The sequence below is a fragment of the Heteronotia binoei genome, chromosome 1, assembly GCF_032191835.1.
Source record: "Heteronotia binoei isolate CCM8104 ecotype False Entrance Well chromosome 1, APGP_CSIRO_Hbin_v1, whole genome shotgun sequence".
In the NCBI taxonomy this organism is placed as follows: domain Eukaryota; kingdom Metazoa; phylum Chordata; class Lepidosauria; order Squamata; family Gekkonidae; genus Heteronotia; species Heteronotia binoei.
The window spans coordinates 98,794,216-98,821,617 of record NC_083223.1 but is presented as its reverse complement, the minus strand read 5'-3'; the positions used below and the strand labels follow the sequence as shown (position 1 = coordinate 98,821,617).

General features: G+C 42.4%; 1 protein-coding gene across 1 annotated transcript in view; it reads left to right on the top strand.

Moving 5' to 3' along the window:
* Positions 1-24,253, top strand: part of SNX3 (sorting nexin 3) — a 30,670-nt gene extending 6,417 nt beyond the window's left edge. Inside the window, exons 2-4 of the mRNA XM_060237865.1 lie at positions 21,449-21,544; positions 21,727-21,851; positions 23,572-24,253. Of these exons, the coding sequence (XP_060093848.1) occupies positions 21,449-21,544; positions 21,727-21,851; positions 23,572-23,677 (327 nt within the window). The 3' untranslated portion in view covers positions 23,678-24,253. The remainder of the gene's footprint in view (positions 1-21,448; positions 21,545-21,726; positions 21,852-23,571) is intronic.
* Positions 24,254-27,402: the final 3,149 nt, after the last annotated feature.

The window sequence follows — 27,402 nt, the reverse complement described above, 5'->3', positions numbered from 1 at the left end:
ACAGTGACATAGTTCTTCCTGCCCAGAGACGGGGTGTGGGGCAGGGTGTGTGTGCATTAAGTGATACTTTAAGAAGTTGTCATTGTCCTTAAACTTGTACTCATTCTAGTCAAAATGCTCAGGGTATACATACATGTTAAGTCAAATGTGTGTTCTGAGTTCTATGCTAGGAACTTACATTAGGTACACACATGCCTGAGGCCTTGAGGATCAAGAGAAGAGGTTTAAGCCTTCCTTTGTATTATTTTCCCAACTTGAAATGGCCTGGCATGGGGAAATTTGACCTGTTAAGGAAAACTGTGTCACCAGACTGCTGACCAAATAGAAATTGTAAAATGTGCTGTTGCTGCATCCTATTACACTGCATCCCCAGATATAGGGATGATTCTTGAAATGACAATGCTGTGGTATCTGTAGGGGCCTATGAGGCACTAAGTAAATACTAGTGTCCGTAATTAAAGATAAAAGAGTTATATTCAATATGATATCTGGAGTCTGCTTTGATTGATAACTTAAACAAATTGAATTCCTGAAGTCAATGTTTTATGTCACCATGGGAGCTTTAGTGGGCCTACCCAAACAAATTTCCTCCCAAGCCACAGCACTGATAGAAGCAATAGGATTTTTGTATAGCTTTTATACCATTTATATATGTATTACAGTGGTCCTTAAGTGGCTCAGAATCCCAAGGCTAAAACTAATTTGTAGACTACACTTGATTTGAGAGCTTAGAAGGCTTTGAAGCAATGGCTGGTACCAACTACATGAATCTGCACACAACTGGAGTACTTTGCCTTCACAAAAGACAAGGACAGAAGCATTTCTATGACTTTACTTTAAAGTTAGTATTGATCCTTCTAATGGAAACCCCTTTCTATGTAAGCCTCAAATTAGATACTTAAAAGCTATTTATTACATTTACCACTTAACCTGTATTAACTTTTAATACAAAACACATGGATTTAATTCTTCCTGTTGAAATCTTTAAAGGTAATTGCTACCCCTAAACATTTCATCTAAGAAAAGCTTCATTGATAAGTTGTTATAATGCTCTCTAACTAGATACAAATCCTGTTCTTACCCTTTTGGCTTTCCATTACAAAGGAATCTAGAGGCTGTATTAGTGAAAAAATTGAAGGTGAGGAAGGCATAAAACTTCGCTTTAATAGCACTTCATACTTCTTTTGTGTGAAATGGGTGATAATGGTAACTGCAGATGTGCAGTAATGTCTGCAGCTTTTCAGTTAAAGAAATGCTTTGTATTTAATGCTATATTGAACAGTGAGGTAATCTGTATGCGTGCTTGAAAATGGTTGACTTTAATGTTAGGATATTGAACAAGTAGGTATATCTGTATACAGTTTTGTTGATGAAAAAACTAAAATTTAACAAGACTGACGGAAGTGGGAGATATATAATGGAGATGGGGAAAAGAAATAGGTTGAATTAGTTTCTTTGGGAAACCTTTAAGATTTGTTGGAAGAGCCCTGCTTGATAAGATCAAGAGACCACCTCATCTGACATACTGTTTGTTGCAGGGGCAAACCGGATTGCAGTTCACTGCCTTTGGGAGGGTGGTCTCAACTAGTTATCATGGTTGGTAGACAAATTTGATGGTGGAAAGCATTGTCAAGGCACGGCCAACTTACGGTGGCCCCTAGGGTTTTCAGGGCGAGAGATGTTCAGAAGTTATTTACCATTGCCTGCCTCTGAGCAGCAACTCTGGGTTTCCCTGGTGGTCTCACATTCAAATACTAACTAGGGCCAACCCTGCTTAGCTTTTCAGATCTGATGAGCTCCGGCTAGCCTGGGCCGTTCAGGTCAGGGCTGTCAAATATAGGAATTATACATTTAGTTGCTTTTTAAAGCCATATAAGCAAATGGCAATCGCTATATCTTGTGGCACTGAATTCCAGAAGAAATTTATGAAGGGAATCTGTTGCTTCTGAACCTTATACTAGTGTGATCATGAGTTTTTGACCGATTTCACACTCAGCTTACTCCGCTGTCACGTTCCTCTTCTCCGTGCAGCGTCCTTCGAATTTCCCACTATCTGCTCCAGAGCTGCAGAAAACATCGTGGTTTTTGTGGGGCAAACGGAAACTGCTAAAAACCAATTTTCATTTGCCCCGCGAAAACCGCAATGTTTGCTGCAGCTCCGGAGCAGATAGTGTGAAATCCAAAGGACGCTGCACAGAGAAGAGGAACGTGACAGCAAGGTAAGCTGAGTGCGAAATCGGTCTTAGTCTTATGGGAAAGAGAGGAAATTCAGTACACCATGCATAATTTTATAAATCCCTTCAGTCTACCTTCCCGTTTCAAAATTGAAACGCTCCAGATACTCCAGTATGGTGTAGTGGTTAAGTGTGCAGACTCTTATCTGGGAGAACTGGATTTGATTTCTCACTCCTCTACTTGCAGCTGCTGAAATGACCTTGAGTCAGCCATAGCTCTCACAGAGGTTGTCCTTGAAAGGGCAACGGCTGTGAGAGCCCTCACAGGGTGTCTGTTGTGTGGGAGGAAGATAAAGGAGATTGTGAGCCACTCTGAGATTCAGAGTGGAAGGCGGGATATAAATCCAATATCATCTTCTTCTCCTTCTCAAAATATTAACCCATAAAATGGGAGACTTCCCTAATATAGATGTATTTTATTTACTTCACTTGTAGCCTGCCTTTCTCACTGAGATTCAAGTGTAATGTAAAAATGTGAATGTCATTAATGTCTCCGTAGCTTGGGACAATTAAAGCAAGCTTTTGTTGACTTGTTAAAGAAGAAACAATTACATATGATTCATATATTTAAATATTTATACGCTGGTTTTTCCTTTCATTGGGGATCCAAAGCAGCTTATAACTCTGTTCTTCTGTCTTCTGTTTTATCTTCATAGCCTTTGTGAGGTAGATTTAAGTGTCAAGTGCTACTGGCTCAAGGTGAGCTTCTGTGGTAGAGTGGTAATTTGAACCTGGGTCTCCCAGCTCCTAGTCTAGCCCCGTAACCCTTGTACCATGCTAGCTTACTCTTGGTTTTGTTGTTGAGACCAGTATGTGACAGGATAATTTATTCTGTTAATTAAAAAGGCCTTTGACAGTTTCTGAATTTTAAAATATGCTACCTTGTAAAGCATCCTTAACTAGAACAAAGCATATTTATTATTTAAAGAGAAAGCTGCTAGTGTAGATTGTCATTCACCTCTGCTATAGCCACTGCTATTCTAGATTCGAGCCTTGTCTTCTACAAGGCACAATTTTTGCTGATTGGAAGCATGATTTCTATCCATATAGTGCAGGGATGGGGAACCTTTTTTCTGCCAAGGGCCATATGGATATTTATAACATCATTCGTGGACCATAAAAAATTATCAACTTAAAAAACACTGCTCCACCAAGGGAGAATGATTCAGGCCAGCAAAATTAATGCAAATAATTGTTTTTCTATTTGAAGTCATGTGGGGAGAGCCTAATCTGGCGCGCGTGCACACACACACACGCCTGGCCCGCCGCCCTAGGCAAATACATAGGTCCAGGGCTTTTTTGTAGAAAAAGCCCAGCAGGAACTCAGTAGTATATTAGACCACATCCCCTAATATTAGCATATTAGGTCACACACTCATTAGCATATTAGGCCACACTGTTTGGGATAATCAAGTGCAAACCGAACTGTGACAGTAACTTTTCCAGGCCCTGCAGCAATTCCGGCCAGCCAACCAGGCCCCAGGGAGGCTGCCGCACAGTACATCTGGGTCTTGTGATCCCTGCCTGGTCCTGGGGAGGCTGCTGCACAGCGCAGCTGGGCCCCACAACCCTTGCTGGCCAGCCAGGCCCCAGAGAGGCTGCCACATGGCTCGGTTTGGCCCAGCAATCCCCGAAGGCCACATCAAGTGACCTCGAGGGCCGCATCCGGCCCTCGAGACAGAGGTTCCCCACCCCTGATATAGTGGATAGCAGGAGAGGGAATGTGGGAAGTTCATTATTCTGTGTTTGTGCTATTTTGGATCCAAGCAAGAGTTACATCTCCTTTTTTAAAGTTCTCTGAACAGCCTTTTCTCTCAGTGTTTGAAGAAGGATCTCTCTCTCTCTCTCTTTTCTTGCCTCATTTCAGATAGCAGAGTTCAAAAAAAGTGGTGGATTTTGGTGCTGGAAATATCTTGCCAGGTGTCAAATACATTGTTTTTCTAAGATTGCCTGTGCATGATGGGCTCCAGGTTTTTGCCAGCCTTGTGTATCTGAGTCAACACTGAAATGAGCCAAGAACTATCCCATGGATCATGTGATCACTAATGGTGATAGACTTGATTTTGGTAATACTGGGCAAGAATGGATTTTCTAGAAGGCTTCACGTTATCTAAGACTTTACAATTTTTGTGTTTTAAAATATTTTACATACAATGCTTTGTGTTTCCTATTGGGTTTGCATGGGACATACATTTATGTTTTCTGTTCAAAGTCATATAGACAGGGCTTTCTTTGTAGAAAAGACCCAGCATTTGCATATTAGGCCACATACCCTGACATCACCATTATTTCATACAGGGCTTTTTGTGGGAAAAGCTTAGCAGGACCTCATTTGCATATTAGGCCACACCCTCTGGCACCAAGCCAGCTTGAACTGCGTTCCTGCTCAAAAATGCTCTTGTTATAGAGATTTATTCTTAAAGGGCCCTTAGTACTAAATGTCCGGAAGACTGAGGAGCCCTAGTTCTTTAGGCAACTAAACTTCTTGCTTCTGGAGTTAATCAAGACAGGCATTTAGCATTCTCAGAAAGCAGACAGCATTAAAGTGAGCCTTAAGAGGCACTTGAAATGCAAGGAAGGTTTAGAGGTTTACATTTTGACATCTCTAAGAACTGGGGAATGGGGAACAGTGGTTCTCTGGCTAGATTCCAATTTTAATGCTAAATATTTTCAGCAGTTTACTAAGCTTTGAGTAGATAAATGCATAAAAATACTGTGCAGAGTTGTAGAAGTGGACCTTTCACAACTCAAAGAAGGCAAGCAGTGTAGACTACACAGAAGCTTGTATCTGGCAACCCAAACCAGGCACCAAGAGCTGGCATCTCCAGAAAGGCATCAAGCCTACTGACAGCATAACTTCTTCCTCAACATCTGTGCAACTTCTCCCAGATGGAGGTGAACACATAATCCCTTCTTTAATATCTTGATCATTTGTTCACTCACCATGTGCTTAGTACAACAGGAGTTGATGGAAGTCCTGCTGACACAAACAAATGGACAACTAATGTCTGTAGCTGGTATGCCTAATGTCCGAGATGTTTGTATTTTTGTGTGCTGCACAAATCATATTGACACACTAATGACTTTTTGGAGGTCAAGGCAGACTTGCATTAGAATTAATCCTGAAAAGGACAGGGGAGGAAGGAAAAAATGTAATGTATAGCAGTACTCTTGTTACAACCAAATGAAACACTCTCACAGGTCTATCCCCCAGTAGCTACACAATTTCCAAACCAGTCAAGTACCTGAAAGCACTTGCGCTCAAAGACAGCTAGATCACTCCGAGAGTTACTAGGGGAAGGGAGGGGGAATGCAGCTTATATAAAATGAAGACAGCCCTCTCCCCAAACCAGTGATAACTAGTGGAAGAAAAACGTTGCAAGACCTGTTTTTATCTGATTATTAGAAATATGACTGGTAAAGCCATTCAGTCAATCTTATGGCTAGGAGAGGTGGAAAATACATAATGGCTTCTTGTGTAGTGCTCAGAAGGTGTTACTTCGGTTCTGGATAGGATTCCTTGTCTCTGACTTTGTGGATAATGTAAATGTTGTCCCTTTCTCTCCCTTCCCCTCCTTTCCACTGTCTTTAAAAGCCACTTTCTGACACTTGAACTCCTCTCACTTCAGCCCACTGATCTTCACAAAAACATGCTTCTGGAAAGCAGAGAACCCTAAGGGATAACATGAGGGTGATCTACAGTAGGAAGGGGAAGAATTGGCAGAAATTGTCAATTTAGTCTAAATCCAACTCAGTATCCTTTACAGATACAGAAATGCATTATCTTCTGGTGGCCCAATGGATTAATGTACAGAATGCCTTATCATTAATAGCTTTGCTAGGGTCTTGCAAACTGAAGGCAGTGGGCTTCCTTTATTGAATGAATCCATCTCATGTTGGGTTTTCTTTTCTTGCTGTGTTCAGCTTTTCGTAGCACTATTGTCTTTTCTAGCGACTCTTGTCTTCTCATAATATGAACAAAGTATAATAGCTACAGTTTGGTCATTTTAACTTCTAAGGAGAATTGAGGCTTGATTAGATATAGAACCCATTTATTTGTCCTTTTGCAGTCCATAGTATCTGTAAAACTTTCCTCCAACATCACATTGCAAAGGAGTCTGCTTACTTCATTGTCCAAGTTTCACATCCATACATAGTAATGAGGCATACAGTATTATGCATTATCTTGGTCTCCAGATATTTTTCTTACACTTAAGAATCTTTTTTAGGTTTTTTTTTTTCATGAATGTCCTTCCAAGCCTCAGTCTCCTTCTAATTTCTTGGTTGCAGTCTCCCTTTCAGTTGATGATTGACCAAAGGGACAGAAAATGCAGAATACCATTCTTGAATTGCTAGCTTGAAAGCTGGGATGACCTTTAATGCTGATTTAGCATGAACATCAATCAGTTACTCACCACATGATTTGCTTGTTCTGTCCTTCACTTAGGTACTAAATTTGGCTGACTAGTATCAGCAGTCGAAAGTCCACTATAGTAAGCCATGCTGCCTTGTATTACTTACTTTTGAAAATGCTGGACTAGATAGAAGGATTTGTTTTGGCTTTATTTGCATCTCCTGCTGTTAAAACAAACATATATGGAACAGCATAATGCTAAAAAACTGTGCTGTGTTATCAAGTGGAAGAAGCAAGGAGACCAAAGTTTCACAGGAATTACCCAATACATGTAGTTCTTCCCATTTTTAAATCACTGTTGTATGGAGCTCATATAGATAGACACAGATGTACAATAGACATGTGTTTGTTAGATATGTGAAGGCTCAGGGTGGGGGGAAGAAGTTTAGGGCTCTTGTAGGGAAATTTGGTTGAACACTGAAATGCCTGTGGATTTTTCTTTTGGCACAGGTGTAATACCCTGAGATAATATTGGCTGCAGCAATTTACAGCTATCTTTCACTTTAGTACTCAATGTATTTGCAATGTTATTTATAAAAAAACTTATTTCTTCACTTATACCATATCATTCTCCCTGCTGGTGGCACAAAGTAGCATACATTGATTTCCTTTCCTCCATTTTATTCTCACAATAACCCTGTGAGGCTGCTGGTGAGGCTGAGAATGTGTGATTGGCTCAACGTCACCCAGCAAACTTCCATGTCAGTGGGGCTTTGAAGCTGGGTTTCTTCAATCCTAGTACAATATTCTGACACCTATTTTGTAACTATGCCAATTAATACAATTTTATGTTGAAGCGGCATAATAGGTTTAGGTTTGATACAAAAGTTAGTATTGTGTATTTATCCAGAATTTCTATGGCTTCAAAATTTTCAGAAACTTTACATCTGTGTGGAAGTGGTCCTACTCTTTGAATGGAACCCACTTTGGGTTCCAGAGACCACTTTATTAATGCAGGGGGATGACTTATTTTCCTGAAGCCTCTTGCTGTTAGATCTTTGGTTAAAACAAAATGCCTCTGAGCGGTACTTTCACATGCCTCCCCAGATCCAGTAATTCTGGACACCAGTTGCAGCAGTGACTCCCCTCCCACAATTTTGGTCCTTGACACAGTGGTGATAAAGTGTTGAGAGCTCTGCTTACCTGGGTTGAGTGGCGTATCGAACACTGGTGAAGTAGGTCCATGTAGCTGGGCAGCTGGGAAATTCAGTAAAGGAAAAAACGGAGCTTCAGCAAATGGGAATTTCAGTTGCTTTCAAGTCATAAGTAATGAAGTAGGCAAAAATCATAATCAGGGAAACAAAGCTATTGTTTTCTTTATGGGTCTGGATTGCCTGGATGAAAGTGACCCTGGTGCATGCATAGGAAGGGCATTATTTAGTAGTGTCTGCATGTAAGTGCCTAAGAAATTCTAAGAATTTTATCAGAAATGGGTGTGCAGATTGCCAGTGAGATAGATGGGGGGGCATCGAAGGGTCCAGGACAAATACAAACTGTGGGGGATGTAGGGGAAAGAGTTGGAGATGTTCTCAGATGTGGCCAAGAAGACTATTGGGTGAAATTACAAATGTGAAGACCTAGTGGGGGGGGGGAAATAAAAATATGGGGGAAACATCTTTTCCTGAGGATCCTTTTTTCATTTTTTTCCCCCAACAGAAAAAATTGGAATTTGCAGGGAGCACTGAAAGAACTTCTACCATTTTGTTGCTTTTTGCCATGAATAAAATTAAAGCCATTTTTACTTAATATCTGTGGCACAGGTCTGATTGGGCAATGGCAGAGAAGATCACAGGATAGGGCTGCCAATCCCCACGTGGCTAGCCTGGAGAAAACCTTGTGAGAAATAACTATAACACTCAGTTACTATTATGCACTTCAATTCAGTATTGTAATGAAATCTAATAACAATTTAACAATTGATTCCACAATTAATAAAGAAACAGTAAAGAACAAACTGATCTATGCAACATACTTCAGAAAAATAATTTACAAAAACCAAAGAAGAACTGAGTTCACGAGGCTGAAGAGCAAAGCTATACAGATGTGCGAAAAGCCGGTCAGTTTCTTTCACAACAGATGTAAGTTTTCAAAACAATAGTTGATCATGACTCTCTCTCTCTTTCTCTCTGTGTTGCAGACACCCTTCATCTGACTAGGGTGACCATAATGTCTGAAGGCCAGCCAGGGACACGTTGGGGGGGGGGAGGTAGGGGTGCGCGCGCGCCTCCGGAAACAGGAAGTGACGTCACTTCCGGTGACGTCACGCCACCACAGGAAACAGGAAGTGACATCACTTCCTGTGACATCATTTCCCCGCGTCACCTGCCGGAAATGGGAAGTGACATCACTTCCTGTGACATCATTTCCCCCAAATGACATCATTTCCCCCAAATGCCACTGCCGGAAGCAGGAAGTGACTTCACAGCACTTCCTGTGACATCCCCAAAAATCCCCCAAATATCACCGCCGGAAACAAATTTGTTCTGAAACGCCGAAGCAGCCTGTCACTAATAACACAGGTCGAGATGCAGGACAGGAACCCGGAAGTGACCGACAGGCTGCTTCAGCGTGCCGCTGCACCGGCCCCCTGGGCCCCACAACGATGGGACCGATGCCACAGGGACGGGCTCGAAACACTCTATAACCCCTCAAAAGAACAGCAGTCTAGCTCGCTTCCCCCGAGCCCTGCCGCCATAAGCCTCAAGGGGGCTCATTTTGCGGCATCTCCCGGCGGGAGGGTGGCACCCGCACGGGACACATATCAAATGAAAGAGGGGGCGCAGGGCTATCAGAAACAGCCGGCGGAGGGAGTCACGAGACCACCCCACTGGGGGATCCAAACCCCGAAAGTGATGAAGGTGGCGCAGACAGAGCCAACAGGACAAAATAAATAGGCTGCATTATGCAGCACAGTTGAGAAAGTGCCTTATCCCATATACTGATGAAGTAAATGCAGGATCTGAGAACAAAATTGCACCAGAAGACACAAACACAAAGCTCCCTTACACTGAATCAGTGCTTGGGTCCACCAAAGTCAGTATTGTCACATAAGAACATAAGAGAAGCCCTGTTGGATCAGGCCAGTGGCCCATCCAGTCCAACACTCTGCGTCACATAAGAACATAAGAGAAGCCCTGTTGCATCAGGCCAGTGGCCCCTCCAGTCCAACACTCTGTGTAACATAAGAATATAAGAGAAGCCCTGTTGCATCAGGCCAGTGGCCCCTCCAGTCCAACACTCTGTGCCACATAAAAATATAAGAGAAGCCCTGTTGCATCAGACCAATGGCCCCTCCAGTCCAACACTCTGTGCCACATAAAAATATAAGAGAAGCCCTGTTGCATCAGACCAATGGCTCATCCACTCCACCACTCTGGTCACATAAGAACATAAGGAGGGAAGGAAGGGAGGAGGGAGGGAAGGGAAGGAAGGAAGGAAGGAAGGAAGGAAGGGGGGAGGGAGGGAAGGAAGAAAGAAAGAAAGGAAGGAAGGGAGGAGGGAGGGAAGGAAGGAAGGGAAGGGAGTGAGGGAAGGAAGGAAGGAAGGGAGGGAGGGAGGAGGGAGGAAAGAAAGGAAGGCCGCCCCCCCCCCCCGCTTTCGGCCCCCTTACCTGTTTCCAGGGCGGCGACGGCATAGAGTCCAGCGGCGGCGAGTCCTGCGGCGGCGGCCTCGCGGCGAGGGAGGGAGGGAGCTGCCGGCGTTGGCCTCTGGAGGCCTCCAGGGACCAGCGCCGGCTGCTCTGCGGCCTTTCCGCGGCCTCCGCTGGTTCTTGGAGGCCCTCCAGAGACTCTGGAGGGCCTCCAGGGACCAGCGGAGGCCGCGGGGAGGCCTTCGCTGGTCGGCGCTGGTCCCGGAAGGCCTTCCAGAGGCTCTGGAAGGCCTTCCGGGACCAGCGCCGGGTGCTCCGCGGCGTCCCCGCGGCCTCCGCTGGTCCCTGGAGGCCCTCCAGAGACTCTGGAGGGCCTCCAGGGACCAGCGGAGGCCGCGGGGACGCCTTCGCTGGTCGGCGCTGATCCCGGAAGGCCTTCCAGAGGCTCTGGAAGGCCTTCCGGGACCAGCGCCGGGTGCTCCGCGGCGTCCCCGCGGCCTCCGCTGGTCCCTGGAGGCCCTCCAGAGACTCTGGAGGGCCTCCAGGGACCAGCGGAGGCCGCGGGGACGCCTTCGCTGGTCGGCGCTGGTCCCGGAAGGCCTTCCAGAGGCTCTGGAAGGCCTTCCGGGACCAGCGCCGGGTGCTCCGCGGCGGCCTCCGCTGGTCCCTGGAGGCCCTCCAGAGCCTCTGGAGGGCCTCCAGGGACCAGCGGAGGCCGCGGGGACCCCTTCGCTGGTCGGCGCTGATCCCGGAAGGCCTTCCAGAGGCTCTGGAAGGCCTTCCGGGACCAGCGCCGGGTGCTCCGCGGCGTCCCCGCGGCCTCAGCTGGTCCCTGGAGGCCCTCCAGAGACTCTGGAGGGCCTCCAGGGACCAGCGGAGGCCGCGGGGACGCCTTCGCTGGTCGGCGCTGGTCCCGGAAGGCCTTCCAGAGGCTCTGGAAGGCCTTCCGGGACCAGCGCCGGGTGCTCCGCGGCGTCCCCGCGGCCTCCGCTGGTCCCTGGAGGCCCTCCAGAGCCTCTGGAGGGCCTCCAGGGACCAGCGGAGGCTGCGGGGACGCCTTCGCTGGTCGGCGCTGGTCCCGGAAGGCCTTCCAGAGGCTCTGGAAGGCCTTCCGGGACCAGCGCCGGGTGCTCCGCGGTGTCCCCGCGGCCTCCGCTGGTCCCTGGAGGCCCTCCAGAGACTCTGGAGGGCCTCCAGGGACCAGCGGAGGCTGCGGGGACGCCTTCGCTGGTCGGCGCTGGTCCCGGAAGGCCTTCCAGAGGCTCTGGAAGGCCTTCCGGGACCAGCGCCGGGTGCTCCGCGGTGTCCCCGCGGCCTCCGCTGGTCCCTGGAGGCCCTCCAGAGACTCTGGAGGGCCTCCAGGGACCAGCGGAGGCCGCGGGGAGGCCTCCACCACCGCCGCCGGGCCCCGCGCGCGGGCGGGGAAGGCGGCGAGTGAGGGAGGGAGCTTCCCTGCGCGTGCGCAGGGGCCCTGCGCAGGCGCAGGGACGCTCCCTCCCTCACTCCCCGCCTTCCCCGCCGGCGCCCGCGGCCCACCGCCTCCGGGGCTGGCTAAACCGGGACCTTTAATGGTCCCGGTATAGGCAGCCCGGGAGGCGGGATTGGGTGGCCAGAACCGGGACATTCCCGGGCTCCCGGGACGGTCTGGCCACCCTACATCTGACACAACTTATTTATACCTGGAACCAATGCTCAATGAATACTTGCGTGTCAGTCTAGTCAATTTCCCCAAGACATTAGTGGTTCAAGGCATTGTGTGTGTTTACTGAAAAGTACATTATGAAACTAGAAATGAAAAGAAAAAAGGTAGATATTGTGTTGGAGGGGGGCTTCTTGAATTGGGTAAAGTATTCATAGATCTGCTGACATCTTGTAATCCTACATGTTATCTTGTAATCCTACATGCTACTTGAACAGTTCTTGTATTTGAAGCTTGATATTGAATACCACATCATGAGTTTCCACTCTTCGTTTTACTACATTCCTGTAAAAGTCTGCCAAGAAAATGTCCTGATGTGACGTCACCCCAGAGGTCGATAATGACCCGGTGCTTGCACAGGGGACTACCTTTACCTTTTTTATACCTGCAAGGCTACCTTACCCTGCAGTCCTTGATATATACTAAGTTGATTCTATAACATACTCAATTATGACACATGCAGTGTAGCTAAGCCATGTTATGATTCCGCCCCTCTGTGTTGACTTGGTCATATTACATGGTCACCTTACATTGTGGATAGTGTCACACAGTATCAATGCTCAGTAGTTTTCTCTGGTGTTTATTGTCCCTGAAACTTAAGTCAGTACAAAATGCTGTGGTCACTCTGAACAGGTGCAAGCATCTGAGACTTCCATAATGAAGCATCATTAAAAGTGCTGAGTATTACTGTATAATTCCCTTCATAACCCACATACCTGTAGGAATGATTCTCCCATCCACTCAGCAAAAGTCGCCTGTGATTTCATCACACCACAAAGTTCGGTCTGCTCTGTTTAGATCATACTAGTTTCCCTCTAATCTAATCACATTGTTCTCTTAAACAGCCTACCTGAGGAGGTTCATGAAGCCTCATTGTTGCTTAGTTTTATAAGTTGTGCTAGTTATGTACCAAAGGACTTTTCTATATCAGATTCATAGGTTTGTTCTGATCTCTGCAGGGGTGTCAACGTCACTTTTTATGAGGGATGACTTTAACACAAATGGGACTTCGTGGGGCCAAGCCATGCATGTCATAAAATGTAATGCCAGATAGCAGAGTTATAAAGTTTATAAAGGATACAGATAAATACAATTAAAGATATTAATTTTTTACTTAAAATACAAGCATGCTTAAAAATCTTTTTTAAAACCAATTTTGATTATTCTGCAATATATTGTAATAATACTCTTCATCTATTATTAAAAAGTTAATACAAATACATTACATTTTTCTCCTCCCTCCCCCCCTTTTCATGACCCCTGATGGTGTATTTTAATTAAATTGCTGAAATTAAAAGGTAATTTTATCAATTAAAGAATCTTCATTAAAACAAACTTAAAACAAGTAGAAAAAAGGAAAGAGAAAAAACACATGTTATAATTATAATCCATCTTCATTATAATCCTTTAGTCCTTATAAAAAAAATTAAAAAATATGTCCACATAGTCTCGCTTTTTAACTGTAGTTCATTTATTATTCCTCTAAAGTTCAACTATTGTCAAAAATCACCAAGTATCCTTTAACCTTCCATTGTTTTTCAACATATTTTTGAAATTTTTCCCACTCATTTTTAAACTTCTCTAGATCATATTCTTTTAAGATTCTTGTAAGCTTGTCCATTTTACTCTAATGCATAACTTTTAAAGTCCAGTCCCATTTTTCTGGTATTTTATCTTGCTTCCACATCTGCGCATATAGTGTCTGTGGAGCTGAAAGTGTGTACCAAATTATCGTTCTATCTTGTTTCGGAATTTTTTCCATTTGTAATCCCAACAAAAAGATTTCTGGTGCCTTCTTAATGTTATAACTCAGAGTTTTTGAAATCTCTTGCTGAATCATTTGCCAAAATTGTTTTGCCTTTTCACAAGTCCACCACATATGGTAGAAAGATCCTTCATGTTTTTTACATTTCCAACATCTATCCAGCATGCTTAAAACTCTTGTGATATTTTGTTTAAAATGGAAAGGTGGAGAATAGTGGGGTTTGGCAATGCAATTTTTAAAATAAAGCATTGAGAAAAAGCACAAGGATCACAGCAGAAACTGAAAATCTAAAATGCTCTGAGCCTGGGAAAACATGAAATGGCTGGGCATTGCAAGCTTCTCCCCCCACCCTAGTCTACTCAGATTGGCAATGGCTCTACAGTGTAATATCCCCCTTTGGCTGTGGGTTCCCAGTTAGAGTACTCACTAGGCACCAGTTGTCTGGTCCATTCAGCAGAAACAAGCTGGCTCAAAGCATCAACCCGTTATTTGCAAGGAGGGTTTTTTTTCCAGCAGTCTCGCCATGTTAGTATGTTGCTGTAAAATAGTAAAGAGTCCAATAGACTCTTTCAAACTAACAAATTTTATTGTAGCATAAGCTTTCGAGAAACAGAGCGCTCTTTGTACCCATGCATCTGACGAAGAGAGCTGTGTTTCTTGAAAGCTTATGTGACAATAAAATGCGTTAGTCTTAAATGTGCTACTTTACTATTTTGCCCTCAAAGTAGGCATGGAGAGCCACTTGGCCAGCTTACAATGGGCTGGATACAGGGAAAATTTATTAGGATATTTATACCTTGCTTCCCCCTCCCCCCCCGCCCCTGCACCAGCCCTGTGAGATCCCAAAGCAGCTTATAACATTCTTTCCTCATTTATCCTTGCAACAACAGCCCTGTGAGTTAGGTTAAAATAGCAGGTGACTGTCCAAAGTCATGCAGCAAGTTTCCATGGTGGAATGATGACTTGAGCCCAGATCTTCCAGATCCTAGTCCTAAACGCTGACCACTATAACAACATTTGCTCTGAAATGATTTGCACTAATGGGGGAATGCACAGACCACTGCTGCCAATCACAATCCTGTTTTCCGGGAAGGAGAAGAAGAAGACTGCAGATTTATACCCCACCCTTCTCTCTGAATCAGAGACTCAGAGTGGCTTATAATCACCTATATCTTCTCCCCCCACAACAGACACCCTGTGAGGTGGGTAGGGCTGAGAAGGCTCTCACAGCAGCTGCCCTTTCAAGGACAACTCCTGCGATAGCTATGGCTAACCCAAGGCCATTCCAGCAGCTGTAAGTGGAGGAGTGGGGAATCAAACCCGGTTCTCCCAGTAAGAGTCTGCACACTTAACTGCTACACCAAACTGGCTCTTGACAGCTGTGTAAGATGTGCTCTATAGGGAAGTGTGAGACTCCAGTGCTGGCTGTTTGAAAACTTGTGTTTTCAAGTAAAGCTGTCACTTTTAGGTGGGCTTTCTGTAGGCCTTGACATATTTTCTTTGGTTATACGAGCCAGTTGTGACATTTAGGAGCCACTTGCAATTTTTGAATCTTCATGTTTTTAGTTTTTAATGACCAAAATTTCTAATTATTGCTACTACAAAACCTAATCCTGACTTCTTTGTTGTTCCTTGTATTTTTATTAATCATGTGACAGAAGTGCTGTAGTCCATACATAAATATAGGGCTAACCCTGAATGTCATCATCACAGCAAAAAGGTATCTTCTAATCCTAGCCTAGCCCAATTTCTCATAATTCCATTATTGCTTTTGAAACCTCCATTTAACTGAAAGCCAATATAGATAGCATCAGGTTAAAAAATGAGTTCATTCACCACCAGTGAATGGTGTGAAGCTTACATATAAACAAGCAGTGACAAAAATTTGAAGCACACTTCTGTCATACAGCAAAACACTGTGATACAAAATGATAAAAAAAGCTTTGGACTGAATCCAGCCAGCTTTTTGCCCAGTCTCAGCTAATTCCCACAATAATTTAGAGCCCTGTTCTGCATAACTTTTCTCTGTGTAGCTCCCATGTCAGCTGCTTTTTCTCCATGCAGCCTTTTTCTGTGGCCAGGGAAGACCCCTTCCACCCTTTTTCAGTAGTGGTTGGATCCAAGTTTTGTACTTCCACTGAGAATTGAGAGATGATACAATAAAATCATTGATGAACATTCTAGGCAGAAGCTTATGGGTCAGGCTTTTTTTTAGGCCATCTTGAGTTGCCATTGTTGGCCAAAGGAGACAGCATATAAATATGCTAATAAAATTCAAAAGGAACAGATGCTTCCCTAAGGCTTCAGACCTTTGTTTACTAGAAACACCTGCATTGTCAGCGTTGTTCATTTCTGGGCACAAATCAAGTGCTGATTCTTACCCTCTAGGGACTCAAGGGCTCAAGCTAAGATACCTGAATGACTCCTTCCTCCAATATAGCCTGGTGGTTAAGATCTTACTCCCCAGTCGTGCTCTCTTAGTCTCCACCTTCTGTGTTGAGGTGGGCAGAAACTCTGTAGAGCTTACTTGGTGGTGGTTTGTAATCTCTGTAATGCCCTCCCCTTGAAGTTTGTGTGGTGCCTATGTTGATGTCATTTAGGTACCAGGTTCAAAACACCTAATGCTTACCTGGGTTTTTGAATAAAGAGTTATCCCATCCTGGTTTCGGTGGTCTGCGTTTTATCTGATCTATCACTCAAAAATTGTTTTAATATTGGTTTACACTGCACTATACTGTTATGCTTTTAGTGCATCTATTAATTTTATTGTGGCTGCTAGTGTTGATTTAGCTTATGCTTTATTGTTGCATTGTTTTACTTTGTGAGCTGCTTCAAGCAGGTTTCATGAGAGGCAACCTATAACACTTCCAAATAACTGTCTTCCACTGCAAATTCCACTGCAAACTGCAAATTCCAAAATGTTCTTAAGGTACCAAACAAGCAAGTGAAATGTTAATCACTAGAAATCAACCAGCAGGAGGCAGTGGAAGTACATTATGACTTTCTCAATTGTATTTATGTTTCATGAATTTACAAATTCCTTTAGTGGGTGGGTGATGATCCTTTTGGTCAAATACTGTATATAATCTGCATTTCCAGTGGTGGTGGTTTTAATTATTCCATGTACTGATTTCTGACATCTAAATGTATGAGATTGTCTTATACCAATAGATAGCATAAAAATTGGTGCTATGGTAACAGAATGATTTTGTGTAGAATTACACTTCTCCAGAGGGGAGAGGCGTATGTTAAGGAGTCTTAATTTACAGATAAACTAGAGATTTAAATAGAAATTGGTGACCAAAATGGGAAGATCTATAAAGCAGCATAAATGCAATATGGGTCATAGCAATTCTTCTATGGCAATTCTACTACTGTCCTTTTTGTAATAGTTTTAAATTCTTTCCTGATGTAATGACAGGCTTCCTGTTGTTTTGGTTGGTGACTGATGGCCGAATTCTGTGTTTCTCTTTTGGGGGATGGGAGAACAGCTCCCTTCAAGGAGCTAAGCCTTCTGGGCCTCTTTGGCCAGTGGTAGAGCATCTGCTCTGCAGTCACAAGGTCCTGGATTCAGTCTCCAGTTAAAAGGATCAGATAGTAGGTGATGAAAAAGACTTCTCCCTGAGACACTGAAAGTCAGTATTGACTTGCATACACCAGTGGTCTGATTCAGTATAAAATGTGATTGCATGTTGCTGAAGTTACGTAGTCCTGACTTCTAATGCAAAATGAAGTGTCCAGTGCAAAATCAGAGTACCAATTAATGTTTCTTTCTCCTGAATGTTTTTGTTAGCTGTGGTATGAAACAAATGAATATAGCTACATAAAATAGCTCAGTTACTCTCATTTTTAGCTGGAGCTGGAGATGTTGGTTTGGTACATGTATACTTCCTCCAATGTAACTAATATTCTGGGCTTCAGTAGTGACACCTTTCCTATCAGACACCTGTTAATTCTAGCAAGACAAATTTTCTGCAATAAGTGTCTGTTTAGCTGATCTTTTTCCTGGACATACTCCTTCTAGTTGCTGAAGGGTTATGTTGTTACACACTGACCTCAGGCATGTTCCGTAGCATTTTAGACAGCTGGAAAAAGAGTGTGCTTATACCTCTACCTGGGAATATTGTTTCAGGAGGTGGTAAAGATAGCTACTGTGCCTGAAGTCTTTTCTGTCATATTTGGTCATCTTGGGACACTAAGGCATATCAGTAGAGGCATATCTTGCTGCTTCTATCCACTGCTGTGTTCCCCAGACCATTAGTCTTTGCATTAAGACTATGCGATGTCCATTCTTACTGTAAATTCCAATAGTAGCTTCCTGTTCCCTTCCATATATCCAGCATATCTTTTTGCTCTTGCCTTCTGGGCTTCCCAAAGCTCCTTTATCTTTCCACTCTTGTATCCAGATATTTTTCTGATGTCTAGCCACTACTCCCTTAAGCTACATTAAGTTTGTCCCAGAACACCTTTGTGGTGTCCCCTTGGTTCAAATCCCTTTTCAAAACAGCTATCTATGGTTCAGTGGCAGTCCACCTCACTGATTGAAACTAAGCCTACATTTCAGTGGCTACTTTTGCATTCTTAGCATATTATGCTTGTCTTCATTTACATAAATAATGCTTAAATGTTCTTGAGTGCTCAAATAGCTTCTCATGCAGTGCTGTTAAAAGAAATTACTGGATAATGTAAGGTGAGCCCTACAGTTCATAAGGATTCGGGTGATGGTTACTTAATAAATTAATAGCAGAGGTGAGATTTGCACTAGATTTTCTAGTTCATTCGTTGACAGTTTAAGCTTTCTTTATGAACCAGTATTTCTGAAAACAGAACTGGATCTAGTCTGAGGGACCAAAATATGATCATTATTGAATGTAGCCATTTGGCCCTCTTATGCTTTGTTTCATATTTGAATTCTTCTGAAGAAGACAGAATAGTACATGCATCCTTGCAAAGAATTACAAGAAGGAATAGCCAGTTGTGTACAACATGGTCAGTAGATGGTCTCATGCATCAGTTAGCCAGAATGAGCGGCTGTTTCTCCAGCTCCACACTGGAGTGATGGTAATACTTGTAATTACTATGTATGTTGCTGTAGATGGCTCCTCTTTGTCATGTTGCAATTAGTGATGAATGAAACCTTCTCTCCCATCCCAAAACTGTTACATTTACGGGCATCTGTCATTTTCTGGAGCTGCTGTCAGCACTTGCAGAATAGGTGCCTACCTGTTTTCCAGTTCTTTCTAGACAACAAAACTGATTACTCAGAAGAGGAAAGATGTAACCCGCAGCAGGGAAGTGTTCTTGAAATCATGGGTGTAAGCCTAATCTATCTTGGCCATTTTAAGATGGAGATGATGGGAGATTTTGTATTTTTTGCCCAAGATAAATTAATTTCCTTTGGTCTCTTACAGAAAATGGCCAGTGAAGATTAGTTATTGCAGTTGCAAGAAGGTTTAACAAGCTCTTCCAACTGTTGGCTATTTTCCCTACCCAACAAAAGTAGCAATTGATGCATTGAAAAGACTTGCTAGTACTGAGAGCACAGAAGGAAGTCCTATTAAATTGGACCCAAATTAGAATAGATCTTCAGCCTCCCTTGAAATGAGATTAGAGAATTTGCATACTATATCCCCAAACACTGGTGGCATCTCTAGTTAAAATTCTGATATACCAGGATTTGTAGGCAGTTCTAGTCTCATGTTTCAAAAGGTAATAGTGGAACTGCAAAAACAAATGTTGCATTTGGTGTGGACACTGAAACTTCTGGAGGCAGGCTAGAAGCAGTTTCTTTAGATGCTTAGATGACAACCAGTATGGCAAATTTCCTTTTTGCTAAGACTTCAAGTGACTATTTATTAGTTTTGCATCTTTTGCTGAAGAGGAAGGTATTTGGGAATGATGGGCAAGTCAAATGCATTAAAGTATAAACATGATTATGTCAAAAGTTCAAAGAAGGAAAAATGAAGGGTAGAAGTACTGGTACAGCTCATTTTACCTAACATTGTGCTTGTAAACCGAGTGTTGTCCAGAGATTAACTTTTATAGGCTTCTGTACCAAGGAAGAGGAAAATATCTGAGGAACTCCTTTCACTGCTTAATCTTAACTTACTGAATAAAAGAGCAGTTAACAAGAAAGATTAAGTAATTTGAGCGAATGGAATGTTAAAGGTAAAAATCTCACCTGCAGAAAACACTAAAACTGTACAGGATTTACACACTTACAATGACTTAATTTGGAAGGCTGAACACTGTTAAGAAGCCAAAAGGTGAAATCAGAGAGCAATAATCCAGTGTTTTATTTCTGGGAATCTTTATGCTGTGCTCTGAGAGAACTCTGCATTGGTGTTCCCTACCAGGGATACAAATACCTTCACAAAAGCCAGCATCTTTTTAAATACAAGCGTGACTTCTAGCATAAAGGAACTTGTTAAACGATGATTTTTCTTTTAGACATTAATACAATGAACAGTGTTGTGCTTACCTGGGAAAACGCAAGTGCCTTCCTAATGCTGCTTGGATTGAGTTTCATGCGTGCATTTACAGATGCTGCTGTATGTGATGAAATGCCATGGACTTCACTGCTAAACTGGGGGTTTCCTTGCTCTCATAACTAGCTTTTGAATTAAAAGCTCAAATTTATATTTAAATGTCTAGAGTAATTTTAGTATGTCTTAGCAAGATAGGAAAATAAGTATACGCATTTTCAGCTGCTTCATTTGTTATACGAACTGCAGTTTAAGTGTAAACTCCTAATCCAAGTCCTTTTTTTGCCTAGTCTCACTCAGTTCTCCTCCTTACTACAGCCTCCATCCTCCCTGGCTCTTGTATATTTATGTATCATAATACCCAGCATAACTTTTGGATGGTCAGGTGGATGCCTTCTCCTCCTTTCACCAGCTGAAGAGCTGGTTGGATCTAACTCACATGTGTATATCTTGTGGAACTTGAATTCTCTTCCAATCCATATTGAATGTACAGTTAGTGAGAGACTTACATTTACGTATGCTGCTGTGAAATGCCTTTACCACTTGAAGAATTTCTGATGCAAATTGCTGTTGCAATAAAAGGAGATATTGGTGTACTTAGCCATTGTTCGAACACTCTTCTTGCCATAAAGCTTATTACTCAAGTCAGCAAGCTGACTAAAAGGTGATATAACACAGTCTGAGCTATTGTATTCAGAATTTGCCTCTCTTGGCATATCCCAGGATCAATGGCAATGTGGCAATCAGATTGTTGGGATGAGCTGCCCCAGGAGATTGGTGAGAATAGTATTGCCCCATACCAGCAGTATTCTGCCACTTCTAGATGTGGCAAGACAATATGATGCAAATAAGGCTGGATTATGATATTGCAAGGGCTGGCTTCTTAAGAGGGTGAAAATATCATTGCTAGTTGTTAGGAATTTTTTTAACCCTAAACAGGTGACCCACTTTGTGTAGTTCTAATGCAATTTGTTGGCCATGGAGCCATCTTCATAGATTTTAACTTGCATACTTAGCAGTGAGATCAATGGGCTACATGATAGGGTGTCCTGCCTTAGCCCTGGAGCTAGACTAGGACAAGTTGTTCTGCATATTTGCAGCTGTGTTTATGCTTGGCACATGTTTATGCTTGTGGTTTTCTTAATTCAGCAGTGAGCCTTAGGAGTTTGATGTCCCTAATGGAGAGGTTGGAGCCCATGTCCCTATTCTTAAACCTTTGTTGTTGGTCTCTTTGAACTGACAGTAGTAAACATCTCTTTCAGACAAACCTTCCTATTTTCAAATTGAAGGAATCTTGTGTCAGAAGACGATACAGTGACTTTGAATGGCTCCGAAGTGAACTAGAGAGAGAGAGTAAGGTAAGGCAAAATATCCAAGAGAACATGTTAACACTGCAGTTTGCTGCATGATCTTACTGTGAATGATTGGTGTGGGTTGAAGGGTGGAGCTGCTCTGAACCTGAACTTTACAGTAACTGGAGCATACAGTCATTTTAGTTTTCAGTATAGAACTTATACTTTAGATCCTACCTATCTTTCAGGTTGTTGTACCTCCCTTACCTGGAAAAGCTTTTCTACGCCAGCTGCCTTTTAGAGGAGATGATGGGATATTTGATGATTCCTTTATAGAAGAAAGGAAACAAGGGCTTGAACAATTTATAAACAAGTAAGTGTGAGATTCTAATTCTTGAAGCAGGGAAACAAGTTCAGTGATATTTATGGTGCTAACAACAATGTGTTAAGCAGCCTACAGTCACCTTACATGTGCCTGAAAGGTTGCCTCATTTATGTCTACCAGGGCCAGTGGTGCTTCTGCTAATGCAAAGCTCAGCACAAAATTATTAACAACTCCTGAACTGCTTTCTAGGCTGAGCTGTGTAAGTGCTGTGAATATATAAGCTGAACAGTCTACAAATGCTTAACACATGCTGCAGTGATTGAAGTATTTGTAGTGACCTGGGTTTTGTTTCAATTTGGTTTAATTTATGCAAATTGCTAAAATTACAGCATGTAAAGATAGAATCGTACAAATAAGGCTGGGGGGAGGGATGGGTAGGGGATGTGTGCTCCATCTGAAGAACAGATCTTAAAATCTCTTATCATCAGCATTCCAGAATATGAAGGATAATGTTATATTTGCTTTTAATTTGGGGAAAATAGGTTCAGGGAATTTGGGGCTGCCTGAATATGAAGTGTTGACTTGATTTCTATGCAGTCAGACTTGCTTACTGCCACCTTGGCCTTGAATGTAACACTCTATTTGAGGGTAATGGAAGCTGAAAAATACAGGGACTATCAAGCAGGTCCTGCAATTTCCAGCCCCAAAATTGTAAAATGAAAAAGAGCAGATGGCCTCTTTCAAATACTGTTTTGCCCCGTTTCCTTAAGAGAAAAATAGTTGTGCAGATATGAAGGAAATTTGGTTTATTGCTGTGAGGTGACCCTTCCCTACTGCTCAGATGTCTTTCCTTCTAGCACTTGAGAGGCTGACCGTTCTTGGCTGCATGTTACTGCATCCCTGTTGGCTCCCATTTCGAAAAATTGGACCTGGACATTTTAAGACCAATGCAAATCCCCCCCCCCCCCCCCGGAGGCCCTGGTGTCTGAAATTCAAATGAAGAAAGTTCATTTAGGCACAGCTGATGACTTAAACCTTCTGTTAGAGCTGAGATGAATTGTTTGAATTGTGTGAGGACTTGTGAGCATTGATGGAAACATAGCAGTCAACTTTGATGCATGATAGAAGTAGCTACTGTTGGTGCTTGGTAGCATAACACATGCTTAGGCTCCTTCAATTAAGAAGCTTAGGTAGCAGGATCACAGAGGCTGCTGCTTTATTCCACAGCAGAGGCTGAAAGCAGTTGCCATTGGACAGACTGCCTCTTTCTATCAAGGTTTTTGTGGTCACTTGAAATCTACTTAAACCTAACCTAAGACAAAAAGTGGTCAAAGACTCACCACAGGGCTTTTGGATAGAGATAGTTAGTTTATACCACACAGTGTGCATAGAGTTTTTGCTATGTCTCATTCTCAGGGAAGACTAGTTAAGGAATCTGTTATAAATTCAACACTGAATTGTAAAAAAAACTTCTGAATTCGTGGTGGTTGTGCTTTGTTAAAGACACAATTGGCAATTATTTGTCACCTCTGAAATCCCAGGGGGAAGGGTGGGTCTTATTCATGTGCTGTTTTTGTGTGGAAGTATGAGAAGCTGGTCAGTGAACTGCCTTTCTCAATGTAGAGAAATGATCCAGCTTCCCAGAAAGGGTGTGTGTTCAAATGCAACATACATGTTGATCTTTCTAAATGGAAAATTCTCATGGGAGTTTGGGGTAGGAAGAGATTTGAAACTACTGGGAAAATAACTTCTATCTTAATTGTTTTAGAGTTGCAGGCCACCCTCTGGCACAGAATGAACGATGTCTTCATATGTTCTTGCAAGATGAAGTCATAGACAAAAGCTACACACCATCCAAAATAAGACATGCTTGAATGCTGCACAACACTTAAATGGCGTAAATGTTAGTGATTAACACACTTGGTCTAAGACTTGTAGTTTAAGGTTTTAGCATGCTGCAGACAAACTGGCACAAGAAGCCTTCAGTATACTATCAGCACTGCTTGGTCTTTGCATTCATTTTATGGCATTAAAGAACTCTTAAGTAAGTCTGTCATTTTTCATTAATTGTTTTTTTTAAAAAATTGAAATATTTTGAACTTCTTCCTTCTCATTTGCAATGACCTTGTGATGTTTACTGACTTGGCCTTACTCAAACTTGCACTGTTCTGGTGTTGCACGTTCACTTGTATTTGATTAAGACACTAGAAATTTCCTGTAAAATAACTAGTATTCAACCTGCAAATCTGCTAACTAACATGGTGCATTGTTTTAAATATCCCCTGTGTAAAATAAGCACTTCTGTAGTTGTATTCTCAAGGTGGGGTGGGAGGGAGCCTTTGTACTGAGAAGCAATGTGGGAACTATCTTTATATTGTGTAAAAAGAAATCAGATTTGTATACTAAGATCATTTGTCTAAAGTTGTTTTGAAATAAAAACTAAAAATGCATTTTGCATGTCTTTGCTCCTATCAAGGTAGACAAATATTTGCTTCTTCCATATTTTGGGTTGGTTGTTTTTGTGAACAGGTGCCTAGTTGCAGTATATTGCAAGCCCGATACAGTCCCCCCTCCAGCTGCAACAGTTCTAGGATTATTACTATACTTGCTAACGGTATTATACAAGGACATCAGACTCTCCCAGTGAAGCCACAGTCCTGCACTGGTGTAAGTCCTATTGAAGTGAGGGGTACTCCAGAGTGAACATGAACAGGGCTATTTGTATTTGAGAGCTAAATTTATATCTTAATCTAGTGCTAGAGTAGCCATTATTTCTGTCTACATTATCTTCTAAATATGGCTTCTAAGAAATGGCTTAAGACTAGCATTTTATTGCTTTTGCTCCACATACTTCCACATTCAATGTAAGCCTTCTTTCTAAAAAAAATTGCTAAGAATATAAAAGGATGTATTGGAAACATAAATGCCCATGGAACAAATATCAAACTCTGTCACTCTACCGTGCTTTATGGCATATCTAATAACATAGAGAGGCAGATATATGTATTTTTTGTGGGTAGTCATTACGTTAATAGGACTGAGGGAGGGATGTTTAAGAGCTAAGCCTTTCTATGCATCCAGTAGAATATCAGGTTGGTAAAATGGGTTGTATCACTTCAGAGAGGAATTCTCTTAACTTGGTGCAGCATTCAAAAGTAGTATTTTCTACATAATGAAACCATACAGCTCATTTGGCCATCTAATTTTACAGCAAGCATAAACCCACCTAATTAAACCTTAGGTGAATGTATGCTATTGTGGGGGAGGGGGAGCGAACAGTTCAGTTTGGGTATCTCTGGTTTTTATTTGCTGTCTAGAAATAAATCTCTAATGCTGAAACTGCTTCCAAAGTCATTAAAATATAAAACTTGAATTACTGGCAGTTAAAACTCAGCAGCAACAAATATAAAAAAACAACAGCAGCAGATTAAAAATGAGACTTTTAAATATGGCAGCTTGAAATGATAAGAAGCAGGCAACCTCAATTAAAAGCTTGAGGGACTAAGTTATAAATGGGCATCAGAGTTTAGCAAGTCTGCCAGTCTGCCACCAGCCAAACAGCTTTAGGGAAGATATTCTACAGTTGAAGCTAGGGACAAGTGGACTGCCACAGTCTTTATAGTAGATAATGGTGGCACAAACAGCGGAGCAATCAAATACTAGCTCTAGTGAACACACAGAAACGACCAACCCTTCAAGTACTCTGGTCTCATCTGCATTTTGAATTGTGCCTAGAAACAAACCAGTATCCATTACAATTTACATCTGTCAACTTGGGCTACTTAATTTTGGACTAGTTGGAATACTTTCTCCCCTTTTCACAGACATGTCAGTCTGTTACTTTACTGTAGCTTGTCTGGACTACCTGTTATCCACTGTATTCTAAAAGTGAACCAGATAAGTCATCATAAAAGGGAAGCAAGAAGATATCTCAATTAAATTTGTGCTTGCTTTAGGGCATTTGTAAGAACTCTCTGCTCACAACCTGAGTTCGATCCTGACAGAAGCTGGTTTCAGGTAGCCGACTCAGGTTGACTCAGCCTTCCATCCTTCCGAGGTCGGTAAAATGAGTACCCAGCTTGCTGGGGGGAAAGTGTAGATGACTGGGGAAGGCAATGGCAAACCACCCCATAAAAAGTCTGCCGTGAAAACGTTGTGAAAGCAACGTCACCCCAGAGTCGGAAACGATTGGTGCTTGCACAGGGGACTACCTTTACCTTTTAAAGAGCAATTTAAACATGCTGCCCCGGCATTTAGGACACCTACTCTGAGTTGGTGAGAGGTTTTACTTAATCTACATTATGTGCCATAAAACCTGGGAATAGTATGTTTGGAAAAGGAGTCCAACTCCTATTTCCTAGTACTATTATTATTGTTATTTGTATCCCACACTTCCCAGTTGGGCTCAGGGTAGGCTACTGCTATCAAACACAGAACAACCCCTAAAGCACAAATGATGTCAGGAAGATCTAGATGTAGATATTTGCTTTGTAAAAATGTATTTGAGCCATAATGCTCAGTAATGCATATACATACAGAAGGTTGGTCTTAGTAGAACTTCTTCAGACTGTTTAAACACTTCCAGTGGGGTGAGCTATCCTAGTAAGCTTGAAATAAGGCTGCAAATAAATGGTTCTATGAATAAGAACTCAGAGAGTAACATACTGTTGAATTTCTCCAAGATAGCTTGTTAATCACATGCCTAATCATAGACCATGCTGGACATCTCTAGTATGAAGTCCTATTGATAGAACATATTGGTTGCTATTAAGGACCTCAGAGGCTCTTCCTAATAGAAACAGCTTCCCTATATATTCTTGCATTAATAAGGGGCCCTGCCTAGAACTACTCTGTATCAAAACATTATCATGTTAAAAGAATTCCATAAATAATTTGGGGGAAGGGATATATTTACCTTTTAAAGTTCATGAACTTGCTGTTTAACTAGAGGATGCAATGCTGGTATCATATTTCCAGTGGGCAAGTTGCAAAGAGTTCCAGGAGTGTAAAGCACACAAAGCACTGCTGAGTTCTCCTGATTCTTATTCCTGTTCTGTATTAGGCATTTCTCAAGACCTTCCCTAAACCTGAGGACTCGAAAGTACAAGGGCTGTTGAAGATGGGAGGCCTGAAAAGCCTGAAGTTCTTGTTTTCTTTTATAATAACAAAATAGACAACCCAGCATACAGAAGGACCCTCCATAAGGATGCCTAAAGAGAGGATGGAGATGTTGGCCCAGCAAGTACAAAGTTATGGTTAAATGGCATATGAGTTTCAGTCCACTAGTCTAACAGATCTTCAACAAGTTTAAACTAAAATCAGCCTTCATTGGTTAACTGTTCAATTAAGCATCAGTTTGGGGTGAATGGGGCTGTGGCTTTCCAGTCAATCTAACTGAAGAACACATCCAGGCCCAGCTCTCATCTGGTTCTAGACACCTGTCTTTGGAATTAAAGTATTAGGTTTTTATGTTACAGTCCTTCCTGTTTCCCAACTGTGTTATTAAGTCTCTTAGTGCATATTTAAAACATACCGCAGTAAAGCAGCCATTTTGCAAATTTTTGTTCAATAGAGCAAAATCAGCATTTAATTGAAGCCA